General features: G+C 39.0%; 2 protein-coding genes across 2 annotated transcripts; both read left to right on the forward strand.

Annotated features, from left to right (window-relative positions):
• On the forward strand, positions 1 to 6,501 carry LOC119724860 (programmed cell death protein 6-like). Its single transcript, XM_038196138.1, has 5 exons — positions 1 to 109; positions 1,982 to 2,333; positions 3,698 to 3,871; positions 4,991 to 5,134; positions 5,868 to 6,501. The coding sequence occupies exons 1-5, from the start codon at positions 101 to 103 to the stop codon at positions 6,092 to 6,094; spliced, it is 906 nt and encodes a 301-aa protein (XP_038052066.1). The 5' UTR covers positions 1 to 100; the 3' UTR covers positions 6,095 to 6,501.
• A 2,985-nt stretch (positions 6,502 to 9,486) lies between these two features.
• LOC119724861 (cathepsin B-like) lies at positions 9,487 to 17,046 on the forward strand. Its single transcript, XM_038196139.1, has 8 exons — positions 9,487 to 9,583; positions 11,088 to 11,226; positions 11,475 to 11,684; positions 12,342 to 12,451; positions 13,378 to 13,607; positions 13,965 to 14,081; positions 15,226 to 15,354; positions 15,860 to 17,046. Exons 2-8 carry the CDS (start codon positions 11,095 to 11,097, stop codon positions 15,937 to 15,939), a joined length of 1,008 nt encoding a protein of 335 aa, XP_038052067.1. The 5' UTR covers positions 9,487 to 9,583; positions 11,088 to 11,094; the 3' UTR covers positions 15,940 to 17,046.
• The last annotated feature ends 4,695 nt before the right edge of the window (positions 17,047 to 21,741 follow it).

A 21,741-nucleotide genomic window follows, 5' to 3' on the forward strand; every position in this document is an offset into this window, starting at 1 on the left:
CTATGCATTATGCACTTGATATAGTCGCAGCTGAAAAAGAAACCAGGCGAAATCTTCACTACTAAAAAAGTGACTGAAAGTGAAAGAAAAGAGATTCACGATGTCGTATGTAAGTAGTCAAAATTCGACAAAGTTGGTATAATTTCTGATCTTTAAATAGAGATATATGTGTACCATTTTGTGTTGACAGTTACAATTTCTAACATTAAAATAGTTTTTGTTGAGCATTCGTAAACGAATCGACATTGGAAAGGGTGTGGATTGTATGTTCTGCAAATTCGCTTGACCAGTTACGTTATGACATTGAAAATCCCAAATGCCATTCTTGGGCGGTGGCTATGCTGCAAGTCCACGTATGCTTTTTTCCTTGCATATTTGTTGGGTTTTTTTTCAGAATGAGTAATTTATGAAAATCTAGAAAATCGAGATTGTTTTTAGGCCAAATAAAAAAAACGTTTAGCGTCTTGCCTTTTTGAAAAAAAAGGAAGGAGGAGATCCTTTTTTTGTTTTGAAAAATGGCCGCCCAACCGGGCTTTTTTTGGAGTAATTGCAGAATACCCCGCCACTCGGAAATACACCCCTAAAATCACTGGCTACGAGGTTGGAATCACTGCAAAAAAAACAATTCAAGTCCATTGCCAGCTACGCGGATACTGAGTTGGGGCCATTATTTGAGAACGAAGCAACACAAAAGGAATGGGAGTTACTGAAAAAATTCTAAGTCCAAACCAACCACCCTGTTGGCGGCTACGAGGCTACGGAGTGGGAGTCCCCTTGAATATGCTTGAGAACGAAGCAACACAAAAGGAATGGGAGTTGCTGAAAAAATTCTAAGTCCAAACCAACTAGGCCTACCCTGTTGGCGGCTACGCGGTCATGAAGTGGGAGTGCAATGGAGCATGACGCATAGTACATACAAGTAGCGCTGAGAATGTTTATTGAGGTCAATCAGCCGTGACCTCGTAGCCGGCTACGAGGTGGATAGATCGAGTGGCGGGGTAATCGGGCAATTGTGCCCTTTTTTTCAAGATGGCCGCCACCTTTTTTTTAAGATAGTGGATATTTTCCCGGAGGTAATGACGGCAAACTAACGATTACTAAAGGTTTGCCGGCGGCAATCCATATCAACAGAGGGCGCTGTACTCTTTAAAATAGGGCTGAATTATAAGATGTATTAAATTCCCACCAAAAGTTGTGCAGCACGTTTGGTGTAATGGTTAAGCAAAGGCACTAGTAAGCGGTATGACTCGCGTTCGATTCCGACCGCACCACATTTTTAAGGTTTTTTTTCTCATCCCCAAATAAATAAGAATATTCTTCTTTTATTATTTTAACATGTCTCAAACATTTTTTGCAGAGTACATTCAGATTTGTGGCTCTGGAGGATTTTTTTTAAAAGGGAAATAAAGTCCGAAATTATAAAATGGTCTGAATCCCATCTTGTGAATACGAGGTAACAACGATAATTTTGGCATGGAGCCAGACTAAAACTTGTCACCGGAAAATGTTTAAGTACAAAAAAAACAGTAACTGCGCATGTTCAGTGCATATCCGGCAAACTAACGTTTACTAAAGGTTTGCCGTCTCCGGCAAAATATACACTGCCTTTTTTTAAATGGCCGCTACTTGGACTCATTACCACTAACCAGCTTTATATGGGCTAGATGCAACAGACAAACATGACAAAGAGGCCAGAATAATGTCACTATTGAAAATGTATCATTTGTTCGTGTTTAGAAAAAAAAAGAAATAAAAAAGGAGTAGGCCTCCAAAAAGGGGACGCTAAACACATTTTTTTTTTTTTTTTGGCCTTGCACAAGAAGGACAAGGGCTGAACAAAAGTGTTTTTGATTTGCATCTATTTATTCACTCATTTCATTAATTTTTAATTCACGATTTAAATAGTATGACTATGACACCAATAATGTAAAAAAGTTTAAAACAAACATGGTTTAAATTCCTTTATTTATTTTGTCATCAGGGTCAGCAACCAGGTTACGGTGCCCCACCCCCAGGGCAGCAGGGCTACGGAGCCCCTCCCCCAACCCAGTACAGACCCCCGGCACCAGGTCAGCCAGGGTATGCTCCCCCAGGGGGGCAGCCTGGGTACGGCGCCCCAGGTGGTGGGTATGGTGCTCCACCAGCAGGGCAATATGGGGCTCCAAGAGGGGCACAACCGGGCTATGGGGCCCCACCGGCGGGGCAGCCGGGCTACGGTGCCCCACCCGCTAGCCAACCTGGGTACGGCGCCCCACCCCCTGGCCACGGCGCCCCACCCCCTGGACAGCATGGGTACGCCCCCCCGCAAGCTGGGTACGGCCAGGCACCAACAGGTAAGATCCTCACTTCCACACACGAGCGCCATGGTCCACTGGTTACGGTGTTTGACTCATGTACGACGGTGCGTGGGTTCGAACCCTGCCAGGAACATGGTGTTTGTGCTCTTGGGCAAGACACTTCCCTACAATTGCCTCTCTCCACCCAGGAGTATGAATGGGTACCTGAGAGGGTAGAAACCGAAGTGCGCTGATATCGGCTGCCGTGTTGTCTCGTGGCCTGGTGAATGGGGAATAAATGTAATGCGCTTTGAGATTGTTGATACGAGGGAAAGCACTACATAAGCATTACAATTTTTTGTTTGTTTTTAGTGGCTGTTGTTACTGTGGTTTTAATTTTCAACTTAAAGCATGCAAGTTTTCTAAGGATCAGCTGATTTTTTTCTCCCTTGTTCACTGATCTTGTATCACATTAAACAAAAATGAAAAAAAGAAACTGCAAAGAGTCTTGTAGGGCTTAGATTTTCTTTGTTTTCTAATGCCACTTCCCAGTTGCACGCCTGTTTAAAAGTAGCTCTCTCACATACTTCAAATCCACCATTTTTTTTTTTGGGGGGGGGGGCTTTTTTGGGGGGAGGGAGGGGGAATTACATATCGTCGCGTCAGTGCAACAAGGTCGTAACTCCATTCTGCAACAAAGTTGTATCTCGCGCGAATACGCTCTGTGCAACAAGGTCATATCCCGAAGTCCACTGACTTTATGAGTACATCCAGGTTATTTTAAGTGAGATACGATCTTTTGACATTCTGAAACTTGCATTTCACTTAAAGGGAAAATACAACATTTGCAATCATCAAAAAATAAAACTACCAAATCATTTTGAAATACCTTGCTGGACTGTTAGTGAATGACAGTGTAAAGCATCCTGTAAAATCATGGCACCTGGTATACTGTCATTTTCAAGAAAAGTGGTATTTTTGTATCAATTTCCAACGCTGATCGGCCGATCAGCGTTGGAAAAAACTGCCTTTTTTTCAAATACTGGTCCCAATTGACCATTGCACTTGTTTGCAATCGATTACACACCTATGAACGGGTACAAGCCAGCTAGACTGGTTCCCTGACCTTTCAATTCCCCAATGTATGTAAACTGCTCTGTTTCTTCTTAAATGGAGTCAGGGAACCAGACTACAGGAAAATGATTGTTTTTCTTGGTTTTTATAGCATTTTCGAACCCAAAACCTCAAAAAAGTCAGTGTAACTTTATTTGCTATATATTTCCAACCCCCCAATTCCATCCATTACAGCAAAATTACAGCAAAAGCAAATGATGTATATTCCCTTTAAGAGATACGACCTTGTTGCACGGACATGACGATACCTTACAAATTAATCTTGATGGATATTTCTCTCGGGGCAGGTTACGGTGCGCCAGCTGGGGGCCCTCCACCAGGCATGGACCCGACGGTCTACCAGTGGTTCCTGGCCGTCGACCAGGACAAGACTGGCAGCATCACGGCCCAGGAACTCCAGCAAGCGCTAACCAATAACAACTGGTCTCACTTCAACCCCGAGACGTGTAGATTAATGATAGGTATGAAATTACACACGAGCCTATGGGAAGTGGCTGCAGCCGCTACCATAGACTCGTGTGTAATTGCAAGCCGTAGCCAAGAAATTCTGAAACGTAGCCAATTACTTGGCTACGGCTTGAAATTACACACGAGCCTATGGGAAGCGGCTGCAGCCGCTACCATAGACTGGTGTGTAATGTCAAGCCGTAGCCAAGAAATTCTGAGCCGTAGCCAATTACTTGACTACGGCTTAAAATTACACACGAGCCTATGGAAAGTGGCTGCAGCCGCTACCATAGACACCTGTGTAATTTCAAGCCGTAGCCAAGTAATTCAGACACAGGCTAAGCACAGAAGAGATTTGCTCAGCACTAACTGGTTACCAGCCAAAATGTGTCATACTGATTGTGGTTAACTGGTACTCTGCCAATATTTGCTGAGCATGGAAATTTGCTAAGCATCAACCTCTTTCTCAGGGTCTACTTCCTTTTAATTTAGTCTCAAAAGTAGACCCTGGAAGGAAAAAGTGTCCTGGTTTCTGATTGGTTACCTCAGTAACGAGCAGTGGATTTGTATCACACACTTGGTGGTTTCAATTTTCAATTTCAAATTTTTGTAACGTGATTGAACTTTCATTTTGAATATAATGCCATTAACACTTGTGCTGTCTGAACAGTCACAGACAGTTAAAAAAAACTCAATCCTCTTCCCCTGTCATGCCTTCTACACAGGCTAGTCACCAACAGTCGTATCCAATTTCAAGCAAGCACTGTGACTAGTCAAATTCAGTCAACAGACAAAAGCAGGAAACTGGTGGCACAGCTGGCATATCAATCACTTGTAGTCAAGGCGTAGCTGCATCAAGTAACATAAAAAGTCACAGCCAGTCAATCCTGCTTAATGTAGGCTGGGAGTCACTTGATTGATTTTGACTGGAAGGACAACTTGGAACAAAATGTATGTTTGCATAGGAGGGTTTTTAATACTGCTCACGACAAACGTCTCCCGTTTACATTTTGCTAAATACTCTCAGCCCAGTTTTGTTTGATCCTCAGAATTATTCTTTCCAATACAAAAAAAGTATGGAAAATGTTAAAAGCTTCACAGTGAATTGCCCTTATTTTTTTTTATTTTTTTAGGAATGTTTGACAGAGATAATAACGGCACGATCAACGTGCAAGAGTTCGGCGCACTGTGGACGTATATTCAACAGTGGAGGGGGGTGTTTGAGCGCTATGACAGGGACAGATCGGGAAACATCGACGCTGGAGAGCTGACGACAGGTAAATAGCAGAAATTGAACAAATTTTGTCTCCGTCATCATAATGTGTATTTATATGGCACACTATCCACCAGTATTGGTGCTCAAGGCACTACATCATTAGCTGTGGTGGTGCTGTGGTCCAATGGTTACGGTGTTCGACTCGTGTGCCGTGGTACATGGGTTCGAATCCTGACCGTGGGAACATGGTGCTTGTGCTCTTGAGCAAGGCACTTTACCATTATTGCTTCGTCCTTTGGATGGGATGTAAAGCCGTAGGTCCCGTGTGTTGTGTAATGCACATTAAAGAACCAGTAACACTTAACGCTATTAGAGAAGGGGTTTGCCCCTGTGTTTCTGGCAGTGGCTGCAATATGCGCCGCAGCACCTTTTTAACCCTTATAAGGTGCTACATAATGGGTCTCATATTTCTCATATACTTTATTTACCTTTCTTTAATAATAGACATAATTTCCAGCGCCTTGAGTACCTAATTGTTGGTAGATACGTGCGCTATATAAGACTCCGTTATTATTATTATTATTATTACCCTGCTTATTGGGGCAATGAAACATTCCAAATACCATCTCAGCTCCCTGGGGAGTATACAGCTTTTGCCATTTTGACGCAAAGCAGCTAAAATCAACCACAATAACCATCTCTTCCCTAACATGTACTCAGTTTACTCATGGGTAGGGAGAAGCAAACAAATTCTCAACTGTTTTGATTCATAACCGTTTGTTTATTTTGTGCAGCGTTGAACGAGATGGGTTTCCGAGTCACCATGCCCTTCGTCCAGTCTATCATCATCCGGTACGATCGGCAGTCCCGGCGCTCGATCAAGTTTGACGACTTCATCCAGATCTGCGTGCTGCTGCGCTCGCTGACGGACGCCTTCAAGCAACGAGACACCAACCTAAACGGCAAAATCCAGATCAACTACGAAGATTTCATGAGCCTTGCGATGTCCTATAAACCATAACACTTCGTTTCTTTGTTTAGCCCTTGTACGTTTGGTGTAGTTTATTGCAAGTCAGTTGTGCATGCCAATGCACTTCAGCGGGAGTGCATTGGAGGATTCTTTGACTCACCAGCCAAGTGATTTTTCCACAGACTTGACAGACCTGTTTACTTTGGTCTCAGTGTTTATTGCTGACCCAAGAGTTTCCTCACAGCATGGCCAAGCTTTCTGTCAATACTCTTTGGCAGTTCTTGGAGTGTACAGTGGTTCGCCCCACAGTACAGCAAAAAATATTGGAGGGCTGTACAAAACAAAAAAAACCGGGGGAGTCACTTTGTTCAAATACTGAAGTGATTTAGAGGATTAGGGTTATTAATATATCTTTACCTTCTTATACAGTTTCAATACGCAACTTTGCACCTTAAATCTAAATTCATAAATACCTCAGACAGTTTAGCTATTCCTATTGGTCGAGAGCCCGTCACGTGGCCGGTATTAAACGGATGATAAAGACATGGCTAGCTGGTCTTAAACACTTTTCCAGTGTCACAATAAAATGTGGACTCCTAAAAATCCAGTGCCTCTTACCGTTTCATTGGTTGAACGTTCACAATCCTCACGTAGGCATGCGCAACACAACAAGCGAGTCAGAAGTTTACAGTTCTAAATTCAAAACGCAACGCCCCAGGTGCGTTCTGCGTGACATCGCGCAGAACATGTTACGCGCGCGTCAATCTCCATAAAAGGGTTGTTTACATCTTACTCGCCAGCTGAACACTCCATTATTTTGCTAGAGGGATGTTTCAAAAAGCATGAAGTGAACTTGTTGAACAAAATCGGGATTTTTTGAACGAATTATTTGAAAAATTTTTACGGATAAGGTATTTATGAATGGGAATAAATATGTGCTCGGTCGGTATTTATCACTCGTTTAATACCGCTTAGAGTCTGGGTGCTGATAATTACCCTCGCCTCCGGCTCGGGTAATTATCAGCACCCAGACTCTAAGCGGTATTAAACGAGTGATAAAAACCTCCGGAGCACACATTTATTCCCTTATTATATTCAAGAATATTTTCAAACATCTTATTAGCATGCCTACTGTTTGGTCCTGGCAAAAAAGAAAAGGGCCTTGTCAGGAGGAAACATTAGTCCCGCCTATTTTTTTTTTATTTGTATATTTCAGGTAAAGCCATGTGGTAGTTTGCAGAGGTTTTATTCATTTTCAAATATATTTTCAAGACTTTCAATATATATTGGCTATTTATGCAATCATGAAGAATTTCAGATCGTGTCTAGTGTCGTCCACATTGATTGTGTACATGTGCCTCTAATGTCGACCCGATTTGTCTACACTTCGTTTGGTGAATTAAGCTGTATATGTAGTTGACTAGTTTAGGTGCTAACAAAATGTCAGAATTTAATTAACTGCAAAAAGTTAACTAATTATGTATTCATAATCCAACACTATTTTTGATTCAGACTTTTTACTTTTCATTGAATTCCCGTCTTAATTCATAGCTGGGACGAATTCCGGACAAGTTGCAGGTAGACTCATTCATTTTGTCCGGAGGAATAATAATTAATAATAATTTGGGGGCTAATCATCCTTACTTGCAGCTGAGAAGCTGAATTGCGAAGGACACGGCTACAACGTGGTCGAGCCGCAGGCATGTAAAGGCGCTTTTGGCAGCCGCCATACGACTAATGTAAGACCACAGAGCACAGACAGAGATCGAAAGTGTTTGATTTTTGCAAAGGGAGGAAAACTGGAGAGACCGGAGAAAAACCCTCATGGCACAGGAGAGAATCAATGCACAACTCTACTCACATATGGTCCGAGCCGGGAATCGAACCCGGGCCACAGTGGTGAGAGGGGAGCGCTTACACACTAGCCCCCCAAAGGCTCCGCATTTGTCCCAGACATGATCCAGGGAAGTTTTCATCAGCAATTGCTTGACTCACCAACACTTATAACCTCGCTGCGTGAAAATTGCCGGGAAGTTGTTCAGAATCCTTCAACTTATTATACCTGATACAAATATCTGCAACTTTTGTTTCTGGAACTTGCCCGAATATGAATTAAGACGGGCCTAATATAAGTTGGCAGTATGGTATGGAACGAAATGCCCAGTGAGTGTAGACACCTTGCAAGATTTGCCCTCACAGAGGGCAATTATGTCATTTAAATTCACTGCCAGTGACTGTACAGTATGTCCACCTATGCCGCGTTTCAAAGAGGAACATGTACCTACCCTCTGATGCACAGGGTCTATTAAGTTGGGGAAAACCTAACCCACAGCAATTTGTTTTTTAGCAGATATCCCATATCACGTAGCTTGTTCATAGTATTTTTTTATTTCAGTGTTGTACAACTCCCTTGATAATTCTCAAATTTCTTTGAATTGAATGATCATAATTGAAACATCAAGAAGTCGTCTTCTTTTTTCTTACAGTGTTGTGTAAATAAAAACTGCATTAAAACACATCCATGCTTGTATTTTTGTACATGATTGGCTTTATGATAGAGGACAGACACACAAAGGGAGAACAAAAGATCCTTTTAGTCCTCGAACGTTGGGTCTTTTGTTGAAAACGGTCCTCGATTGTACGGTTATGTGCTTAGTCTATGGGAGAGTGTTATTACAGGGACAAAGGGAAAACAAACCATTGTCCTCTGGCGTATGGAAATTTACGACTGTGTGTGCTCTCTGTGTCCCAGTTTTTGTGTTTCTCTTAATTTCACGAATCTATGGAATGGGGATTTTTTTTTAAAAAGTCGTCTACCAAGAGCGTAAAAACAACCTAGCTTACAAAAAGCACACAAGTTGAAGAGTTAATTATTTGGAGATAAACAAATTATTAACAGCCACGGAAGGAAAACTGAACAGGAAAGAATGTAGTATTCAGACGCCACGTACTTCAGTGGTTGTGTACAAATTTAAGTCTTTGTAGAGTCAAGAACATTTTTAAAACAAAATTGGAAATGTTTCTCAGTCCCAGATTCATGTTTTTTCAACATTTTTGCAATGACTGACCTCCATTGAGATGATATACAATTAAAAAAAAAAGTGGTGTGAGGATGCAAAAATCTTTTCACTAAACTTGCAACACTTTTGTGGGTATTGATTTTGTTAGGGGGGGGGGCAGAGGGGTAGGGTAATGGCAATTTTTGGCGTTTCTTTCAACCAACCACTCCTTTTTAAGGAGGAGCCTGGCATTTGTAAGTAATGGTAAAAATCTGGACAAGAGGTACGTATAGAAATGTGATTTTTTTTCTGTAAGAAATATTATCAAGCGATCTACAAAACAGGTAACAGCCGCCAGTGCGACATTGCAGCACTTTCATTGTCAGGTAACAGCCGTAGTGTAAACCGTGTTTTGCACGTCATGCATTGTCATGTGACGATTTTGATCAACATCACATGACATTTTGACATACGCGTGACAAGGAACTTCGCGCAGGCATCCTCAGTCGGTTTTCCTCAAAGAATTCCAACTTTTTGACGGGTGAGTACAGTCTTCGTTACTGGCTTGAATTGAAGTTACTGAATTACGATGATATATCCTTCAAACTGAATTTATACAAAACTCAAACAAAACGGGACAATGTGAATACCACGTCATGATCTTCGCAAAGTTCCTTTCGCCAAAAAAACACACTGTTCAGTTGTCTTTGTTCATGTTGTTACTGTTCGTTATGTGACTCACTAGTCAAAAATTTTGAGACTCAATACTGTGTGTATGCCTCACAGTCACTATATAATTAAGGCGATTGTGTAGTGTAGGGCCCCTGTTTTGTTTTGTTTGTTTTGATTTTCACATTTAGGCTGTTTTTATTTTAGTTTATTTTTGCTTTAGAAACAAACTCATCCTCTTTTGTTTACAGAAAGTGCTGCCTTTTTCAGATGTCTATTTTTCGTGAAATTTCCAGATTCATTTGCACACTTACATGTACGTTTGCGTATCAAAATTTCAACATGAAATTTCAACAAATTAATCAAACTGTCCCCAAAAAATTCTTAAACTGCCATCGTTTTGCGTTTTTTACTAGGCCTATGTCAGTTTGCCATGTTTGTTTTTGTGGATTGTTTCGGGTTTTTTTCTACAGAGAGTAAAGTTGTCTATTTAACCAGTTAACCAGTCTTGGAAAAGGGGCCGTATCATAAGTCCGACGCCTCATACTCCGACGCCTCATAAGTCCGAAATTTCGAACTTATGAGGCGTCGGACTTAAGAGGCATAAAATGTATATTCCGCCTCATAGGTCCGACTCCTCATAAGGCCGACGTCGGAAAATCGAGGCGTTTAATTTGTCGGACCTACAAGGCATCAGAGGTATGACTATGAGGCGTCGGACTTATGAGGTGTCGGACTTATGGGCCTTTATTTGGTTAGGGGATGCGATTTTGTCGGACTGATGAGGCGTCGGACTTACGAGCGGACCCCGTGGAAAAACATAAAATGCTACACTCAAGGATAATTCATGAGTTTTGGCGATTGTGTAGTTACGGGCCCCTATCTGTTTTCATCCTAAAACTACTAAATCAGTATGACTATATGACTCGTTTCATTGTGTAGTGGAGCATTTATGGAGTCGAGTATTGCAAGTCCTCCACAAATCTGGTCAAATGTAAATCACAAGCCCTTTCAAAAGTCCAGTCAGAATAACAAATTGAAAGAATGTTGCAACCCGACGTCACTATTTTCTTCATGTATCATCTCAATGAAGGCAATTCATTGCAAAAGTGATGATAAGACATGAATCTGGGACTGAGAAACATTTCCAATTTTGTTAGGAAATACTTTTTTCTTGACTCTCCATAGACTTCGTAAAATACACAACCGCTGAGGTGGCGTCAGGTTGCAAAACTTGCAACCTTCTTTCCAATTCCCGGAATGCCATTAATTGTCACATTTGAAAAGCTTGTGACTTGAAGTGTATATGAACTTGACTACTGCTTTTTACAGTTGTAGAAAGATTCTTATTACAAATAAGGCTTCTTTTTTTTCAGTTTCAGAATGCAGTGTTTTGTGCTTCTTGCGTGCCTCATGGCTTTATGTCATGCTGCGGTTGTTAAAACTGGGCCTGTGACCCTCGACCCCTTCATGTTCGAGGCGGACTACGTCAACTCAATTGAAACAACTTGGAAGGCAAGTGTCAAATTGGTCATAATTAAATACCGAACATGGTCTTCAACGAATTTGATATTTTTTGTGTGGACAAAGTTTTGTATCATTTATATTTTGTTTAAAAAAAATAATAACTTGAAAACTTTTTTCTGATTTTCAATGTATTACGTTATTTTCCAACTGTAATTTTATTACAGGTGTCGCGTTCAAATCCTGATTCACTTTGCTTATTTTTTACCTGTTGATCTTCTTTTGTTTCCACTGTCAAGGCTGGGCCGAACTTTGCCGGCTACTCTCGACAGGATGTGAAGAGACTTATGGGAGTTCTCAAGCCAACCCCGAAGGAATTCCAACTCCCGCCGAAGACGCACGAATTGGGCGGGGCGGGCATTCCGGACAGCTTTGACTGCCGCGACAAATGGACCGGCTGCCCGAGCCTGAATGAGATTCGTGACCAAGGCGCCTGTGGCTCCTGCTGGGTAATGTCAGAAGGAGTTTGCAAAATTTTGGCCGTGACTCCAGCATTGGTTACATTTCTAGCTCTACAGTCATAAAGAAGCCTGAGCATATGACGCATATTGGGCCAGTGTTTCCCAAACCAGGGGCCTAACAGTATCCTGAAGCCGAATCTGGAGTTCAAACCAACATTTCAAAAATACCCATAGTCTGAACATAGCCTTAATATCTTTCACTCAGATATACAGGGTAGATCAAAACAAAAAAAACTAAACGTGATATTCAAATGAGTTTACCTCATGTCAGAGGTCAAATTGACACCCACACATCACTGGCCTTTCTCAGACTATACAGGGTGGATAAAAAAAAAACGAGACCGAGATATTATTGCTAATTGGAACAGAAGTAGGGCACATGTGAATCAAAGGGAGATATCCTCTGTTAGGGTTGAATCTCCTCTTTAAAATGACACCCTGATCATGTCATTACATTCACGGTTGACTGAGCAGTGACCAATTTTATGAAAGGGTCTATAGAGAGGAACGATGTTCCTTGAATGTTTCTCCTATGTTTTTCAGACTTTATTACACTCACCAATTGATGCTAGTTCGTTTACATTATTACAGTAATAGACCAATGGGTGTGTCAGATTTTAAATATTGCAACGTTTCTTTATTCAGGCTTTTGGAGCTGTGGAGGCAATGACCGATCGTCTATGCATTATGCTGGGACTGCATTATCATATATCGGCCGAGAATCTCGCGACCTGCTGCGAATCTTGTGGTGACGGGTAAGAACAAAAATCACAATGGAAAAAGACTACTTTTGAATGCATGATATTCATAAATAGCCAGTTTACCCATTCCTATTGGTCAAGAGCCTGTCACATGGCCGGTCTGAAACGGTTGATAAATAACACCGGCTGGCTGGTCTTTTAAACACTTTTCCTGTGTCCATGAAATTTGGACTCCTATGAATCTGGTCCTTTTAACCATTTTCTTGTTTGAACTTTCACAATCCTTAGTTAGGCATGTGCAATACTACCAAAGAGTCCATATTTCATAGTCCTAAATTCACTTCACTGGCACAGCTGCGTTCTGCGCCACATTGGGCAGTACGCGCATCGCGTGCACACCAATCTCCATGTAAGGAGTTGTTTACGACTGGTCGCTAGTGGCACATACCATAACATAGCTAGAGGTGTATTTAAAAAAAAAACATGAAGTAAACGTGTTGAACAAAATCATTGGAAATTTATAATTTTTGACTTACTTCGACTGTGTGACCAAAAGGCATTTATTCGGCTTTGGTCATAATCAGCGTCCAGACTCCAAACCGGTCTCAAACATAATGTTAAAAACCAGCCAAGCACACATTTATTCCCTTTAAATAATAATGAGTTGTTGGGCAAAAAAAAGTACGCGGTTTTACCAGAGTGTCAGTTCGTGGTGTCGGTGATGAAACAACCTAGTGCATTCAATACACACAACTGGCAGACAGCTATAGTTGCACGGTGACACTAATAAATAAGAGTTTTCTTAGTTAAAATGTGACTCCAATGTGTAAAACAGATAACAACACAGCCAGCAGCTGGCTTCGAACCCCTGACCCTCAGATTGTTTCTTGTTTTATTTCTGTCCATGTATTAATGCAATAAATTTCAAAGTCAAAGTTTTACAGCAACAATGTTGGTCTCTTTATTCGTCATCACAACAGATGCAATGGTGGCTATCCCGGTGCAGCTTGGGAATATTTCCGTAAAACCGGCATCGTCACGGGCGGCCAGTACAACAGCTCGCAAGGTTGCCAGCCGTACAAGATACCAGCCTGCGACCACCACGTCGTCGGGAAACTCAAACCTTGCAAAGGGGACGACCCAACGCCGTCGTGTTCCAAGACGTGCATACCAGGCTACAAGACATCTTACCCAGACGACTTACATTACGGTACATGGGTGGTTGATTTTAAAAATTGTTGCATTTTCTTTGACTCCTTTAGACTTTAAAGGGCCTAATGCCGTCGTAGAAGATGCACCTTTGCGTCTCCGTATGCATGAGCAAAAGTGTGATGTTGTATAAAAGCTTTGGAGAAACTTGTCCAGCTCACCAGAAGAATATCCTTGCTCAACCTCAGAACAGTTCAGTTCGTTTGCAAAACAGTAACTCCTGAGAGTTTATATCGCCCATTTGTCCCACCCCCACTCCCTCAGTCAAAAACTGTTTTTGTCATCACAATCTGTCAAAATAATAAGCTCGTCTAGTCTATTCATTTTTTTCTTGCTCTGTTTGTTCTTCTGACAACAGGAAGGAACTCGTACTCGATCCCCAACAATGTGACCGAGATCCAAGCCGAGATTATGACCTTTGGATCCGTCGAAGCGGCATTCAGTGTCTACGCCGACTTTCCGTCCTATAAATCCGGTAAGCGCCGTGGTCTAATGGTTACCACTCATGTGGGACAGAACAGTCGACTCTTGTTAATACAAACTCGGCCGGACCAAGCTAAAAAGTTTGTTATATCGGAATTTTGTATTAAGAGGCGTGCTGGTCCCATTCATTTTGCACATCACTGAACAGTCAGGACCAAGGCTTTATGTTTGCTATAACCAGAATTTTGTATGAACAGTTTTTGTACTAACGAGAGTCGACTGTACATGGGTTTGAACCCTGACTGGGACATATTGCTTGTGTTCTTGGGCAAGACACTTTCCTGCAAGTGCTTCTGTCCACCAAAGGAGGATAAATATGTACCTGTGAGGGTTGAAACCAGATATGGTGCTTGTGGTCTTGGGCAAGACACTTTACTACAATTGCCTCTACTAGGAAGTTAAATCGGTACCTGTGATGGTAGAGACCAGATTATATGGTGCTTGTGGTCTTGGGCAAGACCCTTTACTACAATTGCCTCTCTCCACCAACCTGACTAATGAGTTGAAATAATGGGTACCTGTGAGGGTAGAGACCAGATTATGTAGTACCGGTGCTTGTGTTCTTGGGCAAGACACTTTACTACAAGTGCATCTCTCCACCCAGGAGTACAAATTGGTATTTATGAGGATTGAGACCAAATTATATGGTGCTTGTGTTCTTGGGCAAGACACTTTACTACAACTGCCTCTCTCCAACCAGGAGTAAAAATGGGTACCTGTGTAAATAGGTACATATATGAGGGTTGAGAACAGATTATATGGTGCTTGTGTTCTTGGGCAAGACACTTTACCACAATTGCCTCTCTCCACCCAGGAGTAAAAATGGGTACATATGAGGGTAGAGACCACATTATATGGTGCTTGTGTTCTTGGGCAAGACATTTTTCAACAAGTGCTTCTCTCCACCCGGGAGTATAAGTGGGTACCTGTGAGGGTATGGCGACCAGATTGCACTGATCTTGAGCTGCTGCAGATAATTGGTTTCATAGCCTTGATGAACGGGGGAAATAACTTTACAGCGCTTTGAGACTTTGGTATGAAGTGCTACATAAGCACCCAAAATTGTTTTTAGTAAAATCGTTGACCATCTCATGCCTCAAACGTGTGACAAATTGGTTTTGTGTTTTTGTCCCTAGGTGTTTACAAGCATGAAACCGGTGAACTTCTCGGAGGGCACGCGGTGAAAATTCTCGGATGGGGAGTGGAGAATGGCGTCGACTATTGGCTCGTTGCCAACTCCTGGAACAGCGATTGGGGCGACAAGGGTAAGAATTGGGGGCGGAGTTAGTGGGAGGGGTTCCGGGAGGGGTTGGGAAATGCAACAATAGACAAAGTGATACAACGAACACAAAACGGAGAGTGGACAAAATGTTTTACCTAGTAGAAATGTGGGGCGACAAAAGTAAGAATTTGTGACGGAGTTTCGGGGGATTTCATGAAATGTATGATCGACAAAGTCGTGCGACCAACGAGAAATAGATTGTGGACTATATGCTTTACGTAGTAGAAATTTGGTTGGAGAAGTCTTTATTTGAACAATTTTCTGCAAGTTATGGACCTTCAACCACCTTAGACATTTAGTTATGGAACGAGTATTTCATCGGCAGATTGTTCATTTGATGTCTCATTCAAAAGCAAATAACTTAATATTGCTAGAAAAATATAGTAATTAATTTGAAAAAGAAAAACAAATTTGGAGTGAGGCTTGAAAAATTAAGGGCAACGCAAAGTTGATGTTAACGTTTATCTTGTCTTCTTTTTCCATCAAAGGCTTCTTCAAGATTCTGCGCGGTAAGGATGAGTGCGGGATCGAAAATGCTATCGCGGCCGGCCAGCCCGCAATTCCGTAGAGACCACCGGAAAAAATCCTGATCCTTATTTGCTTAAACAACTCAAGACACATGGCCACTAGCAACTGCCGACAGTTGCCCTGCCGAAGATTTGTCACTGGGGAGGTTAGGTCACCAGTTTCTTTTGCTGTACATCTCCATTAAAAATATACTGTTTGTGCTTTGTAAACAAATTAAATTTTTTATTCTCTCAAAAAAACATGACCCTAGAGTGGTTTTGTTAAGGAAAATACTTTTTTCCATTTTAGTGTCAGGTAACCTAAAAAAACAATAGTAAGTGCTGAATCTATTAAACACAGTCAAATCATTTGTAGGATTTTGTTGGAATTGGAGGTGGTTAGGACTCATACACCAAGAAGAAAATTTCGCTGAAATTTATTGAAAATAATTTACACCACATTTTGTTGCATTTACAAGTTCTTACGTACATTTCAACATAGTGTTTACTTGAGGGCATCTAAACGTGGTGTTTAAAGAATGCGCACATTAACATCGTTATTTTACAGGGTTTTCCAATAGATAAACAAAAAGTATATCTCCAAAATCCTCAACGAAAAAGCAGGTTTTTTTTTTTTTTGAGAATTTCTGTACATTTTGAAGCCCTTTTTTTGTTTTAAATATATTTTCCATATTTGTCGTCTGTTATTATTTGTATTGGTACAAGGTATTTTTTCTTTAATCTTTCTTCTATTTTTCATTCACAAAGTTAAATTTGTAAGTCAAAAGTTATTATTGTAATATTTCAGACGTGTAATATTTGGGTAAAGGAACTTTGCCATATTCCCTTTTTTTGAACACTTTTTTATATGTATTTTTCCCCATTTGTCTAGTTACCAACAATTTAGGATTCCTCAATTTGGAAAATGAGAAATTTAGAAATACCAATGTAGAGTTTAATTTACTGTACTTAAGTTCATGTAAAAGTAGTAAAGATCTATGTAAAATGCAAGTAATTGTTCCTAAGAAACAAATTTATTTTGTCCTTGGCATGCCATTTCCACTTTCCCTGTACTGCAATTTTTGCCTAAATTTGTAATTTGTACAAGTTATTTTTGTACTCATTTTCTTGAAATAAACCTGCTAACCAGCTTGGATTACGAGAAACATTTTCTCTGGTTGTATTCTTGGAGACATTACTATGACGTCTGGAAAATTTCAGGAGTTTGTTCATTGCCCCGATTGTTGAAAAAATTCACACCTCTACTGTAATTCGTAAATTTGACTTCGGCCCGATATCGCCCCAAACATTAATTTTTCCCTCCAAGTTTAAATATATTATGTTCAAAAGTCGACTTTTAATTCCTTAGTATCGGTGGCTTCATTATAACTCAGTTACTCCGAATCCGGAGGTCCAATTTTCGTTGTATTACTAAGTCGGCGCGCATGTCAGTTTGCGCTTCTTTCTGCCTGCGGCGATTCTATAAGGGTTTCACTTATAGGAAGTGTGAAAAAGTCAAATTTTGCTCAATTTTGATAAAAATGCAAGGATAACCCCTTACCTTTTTGATTTTCTAGAAAAAAACAAATTTTGCCCAATTTTGATAAAAATGCAAGGGTAACACCTTACATTTGTGAATTTCCAGCAAAAGTCAGTTTTTGCTCGATTTTGATAAAAATGCAAGGCTAACCCCTTACCTTTTTGATTTTCCAGAAAAAGTCAAATTTTTGCCCAATTTTGATAAAAATGCAAGGCTAACCCCTTACATTTGTGAATTTTCAGAAAAAGTCAAATTTTTCGCAATTTTGATAAAAATGCAAGGCTAACCCCTTATCTTTTTGATTTTCTAGAAAAAGTTAAATTTTGCCCAATTTTGATAAAAATGCAAGGCTAACCCCTTACCTTTTTGATTTTCTAGAAAAAGTCCAATTTTGATCAATTTCGATAAAAATGCAAGGCTAATTAACCCCTTACCTTTTTGATTTTCCAGAAAAAGTCAAATTTTACACAATTTTGATAAAAATACAAGGCTAACCCCTTACCTTTTTGATTTTCTAGAAAAAGTCAAATTTTGCCCAATTTTGATAAAAATGCAAGGCTAACCCCTTACCTTTTTGATTTTCCAGAAAAAGTCCAATTTTGCCCAATTTTGATAAAAATGCAAGGCTAACCCCTTACATTTGTGAATTTCCAGAAAATGTCAAATTTTGATCAATTTCGATAAAAATGCAAGGCTAACCCCTTACCTTTTTGATTTTCCAGAAAAAGTCAAAATTTTACACAATTTTGATAAAAATGCAAGGCTAACACCTTACATTTGTGAATTTCCAGAAAATGTCAAATTTTGATCAATTTCGATAAAAATGTAAGGCTAACCCCTTACATTCGTGAATTTCCAGAAAAAGTCAAATTTTGCCAAATTTTGATAAAAATGCAAGGCTAACCCCTTACCTTTTTGATTTTCTAGAAAAAGTCAAATTTTGCCCAATTTTGATAAAAATGCAAGGCTAACCCCTTACATTCGTGAATTTCCAGAAAAAGTCAAATTTTGCCCAATTTTGATAAAAATGCAAGGCTAACCCCTTACCTTTTTGATTTTCTAGAAAAAGTCAAATTTTGCCCAATTTTGATAAAAATGCAAGGCTAACCCCTTACATTTGTGAATTTCCAGAAAATGTCAAATTTTGGTCAATATTGATAAAAATGCAAGGCTAACCCCTTACCTTTTTGATTTTCTAGAAAAAGTCAAATTTTGCCCAATTTTGATAAAAATGCAAGGCTAACCCCTTACCTTTTTGATTTTCTAGAAAAAGTCAAATTTTGCCCAATTTTGATAAAAATGCAAGGCTAACCCCTTACATTCGTGAATTTCCAGAAAATGTCAAATTTTGGTCAATATTGATAAAAATGCAAGGCTAACCCCTTACCTTTTTGATTTTCTAGAAAAAGTCAAATTTTGCCCAATTTTGATAAAAATGCAAGGCTAACCCCTTACATTTGTGAATTTCCAGAAAATGTCAAATTTTGATCAATTTCGATAAAAATGTAAGGCTAACCCCTTACCTTTTTGATTTTCCAGAAAAAGTCAAATTTTACACAATTTTGATAAAAATGCAAGGCTAACACCTTACATTCGTAAATTTCCAGAAAAAGTCAAATTTTGCCAAATTTTGATAAAAATGCAAGGCTAACCCCTTACCTTTTTGATTTTCTAGAAAAAGTCAAATTTTGCCCAATTTTGATAAAAATGCAAGGCTAACCCCTTACATTCGTGAATTTCCAGAAAAAGTCAAATTTTGCCCAATTTTGATAAAAATGCAAGTCTAACCCCTTACATTCGTGAATTTCCAGAAAATGTCAAATTTTGGTCAATATTGATAAAAATGCAAGGCTAACCCCTTACCTTTTTGATTTTCTAGAAAAAGTCAAATTTTGCCCAATTTTGATAAAAATGCAAGGCTAACCCCTTACATTTGTGAATTTCCAGAAAATGTCAAATTTTGATCAATTTCGATAAAAATGTAAGGATAACCCCTTACCTTTTTGATTTTCCAGAAAAAGTCAAATTTTGCCCAATTTTGATAACAATGCAAGGCTAACCCCTTACATTTGTGAATTTCCAGAAAATGTCAAATCTTGATCAATTTCGATAAAAATGCAAGGCTAATTAACCCCTTACCTTTTTTGATTTTCCAGAAAAAGTCAAATTTTACACAATTTTGATAAGAATGCAAGGCTAACACCTTACATTTGTGAATTTCCAGAAAAAGTCAAATTTTGCCCAATTTTGATAAAAATGCAAGTCTAACCCCTTACATTCGTGAATTTCCAGAAAATGTCAAATTTTGGTCAATATTGATAAAAATGCAAGGCTAACCCCTTACCTTTTTGATTTTCTAGAAAAAGTCAAATTTTGCCCAATTTTGATAAAAATGCAAGGCTAACCCCTTACATTTGTGAATTTCCAGAAAATGTCAAATTTTGATCAATTTCGATAAAAATGTAAGGATAACCCCTTACCTTTTTGATTTTCCAGAAAAAGTCAAATTTTGCCCAATTTTGATAAAAATGCAAGGCTAACCCCTTACATTTGTGAATTTCCAGAAAATGTCAAATTTTGATCAATTTCGATAAAAATGCAAGGCTAATTAACCCCTTACCTTTTTTGATTTTCCAGAAAAAGTCAAATTTTACACAATTTTGATAAAAATGCAAGGCTAACACCTTACATTTGTGAATTTCCAGAAAATGTCAAATTTTGATCAATTTCGATAAAAATGTAAGGCTAACCCCTTACATTCGTGAATTTCCAGAAAAAGTCAAATTTTGCTAAATTTTGATAAAAATGCAAGGCTAACCCCTTACCTTTTTGATTTTCTAGAAAAAGTCAAATTTTGCCCAATTTTGATAAAAATGCAAGGCTAACCACTTACATTCGTGAATTTCCAGAAAAAGTCAAATTTTGCCCAATTTTGATAAAAATGCAAGGCTAACCCCTTACATTCGTGAATTTCCAGAAAATGTCAAATTTTGGTCAATATTGATAAAAATGCAAGGCTAACCCCTTACCTTTTTGATTTTCTAGAAAAAGTCAAATTTTGCCAAATTTTGATAAAAATGCAAGGCTAACCCCTTACATTTGTGAATTTCCAGAAAATGTCAAATTTTGATCAATTTCGATAAAAATGTAAGGCTAACCCCTTACCTTTTTGATTTTCCAGAAAAAGTCAAATTTTACCCAATTGTGATAAAAATGTAAGGCTAACCCCTTACATTCGTGAATTTCCAGAAAAAGTCAAATTTTGCCCAATTTTGATAAAAATGCAAGGCTAACCCCTTACATTCGTGAATTTCCAGAAAATGTCAAATTTTGATCAATATTGATAAAAATGCAAGGCTAACCCCTTATCTTTTTGATTTTCCATAAAAAGTCAAATTTTGATCAATATTGATAAAAATGCAAGGCTAACCCCTTACCTTTTTGATTTTCTAGAAAAAGTCCAATTTTGCCCAATTTTGATAAAAATGCAAGGCTAACCCCTTACATTTGTGAATTTCCAGAAAATGTCAAATTTTGATCAATTTCGATAAAAATGTAAGGCTAACCCCTTACATTTGTGAATTTCCAGAAAATGTCCTATTTTGATCAATTTTGATAAAAATGCAAGGCTTATTACACCTTACCTTTTTGATTTTCTAGAAAAAGTTTAATTTTGCCCAATTTTGATAAAAATGCAAGGCTAACCCCTTACATTCGTGGATTTCCAGAAAAAGTCAAATTTTGCCCAATTTTGATAAAAATGCAAGGCTAACCCCTTACATTCGTGAATTTCCAGAAAATGTCAAATTTTGATCAATATTGATAAAAATGCAAGGCTAACCCCTTACCTTTTTGATTTTCCAGAAAAAGTCAAATTTTACCCAATTTTGATAAAAATGCAAGGCTAACCCCTTACCTTTTTGATTTTCTAGAAAAAGTCCAATTTTGCCCAATTTTGATAAAAATGCAAGGCTAACCCCTTACATTTGTGAATTTCCAGAAAATGTCAAATTTTGATCAATTTTGATAAAAATGCAAGGCTAACCCCTTACCTTTTTGATTTTCCAGAAAAAGTCCAATTTTGCCCAATTTTGATAAAAATGCAAGGCTAACCCCTTACATTTGTGAATTTCCAGAAAATGTCAAATTTTGATCAATTTCGATAAAAATGCAAGGCTAACCCCTTACCTTTTTGATTTTCCAGAAAAAGTCAAATTTTACACAATTTTGATAAAAATGCAAGGCTATCCCCTTACATTTGTGAATTTCCAGAAAATGTCAAATTTTGATCAATTTCGATAAAAATGTAAGGCTTACCTTTTTG

This window comes from Patiria miniata, unplaced genomic scaffold (assembly GCF_015706575.1).
Source record: "Patiria miniata isolate m_02_andy unplaced genomic scaffold, ASM1570657v1 HiC_scaffold_18, whole genome shotgun sequence".
In the NCBI taxonomy this organism is placed as follows: Eukaryota; Metazoa; Echinodermata; class Asteroidea; order Valvatida; family Asterinidae; genus Patiria; species Patiria miniata.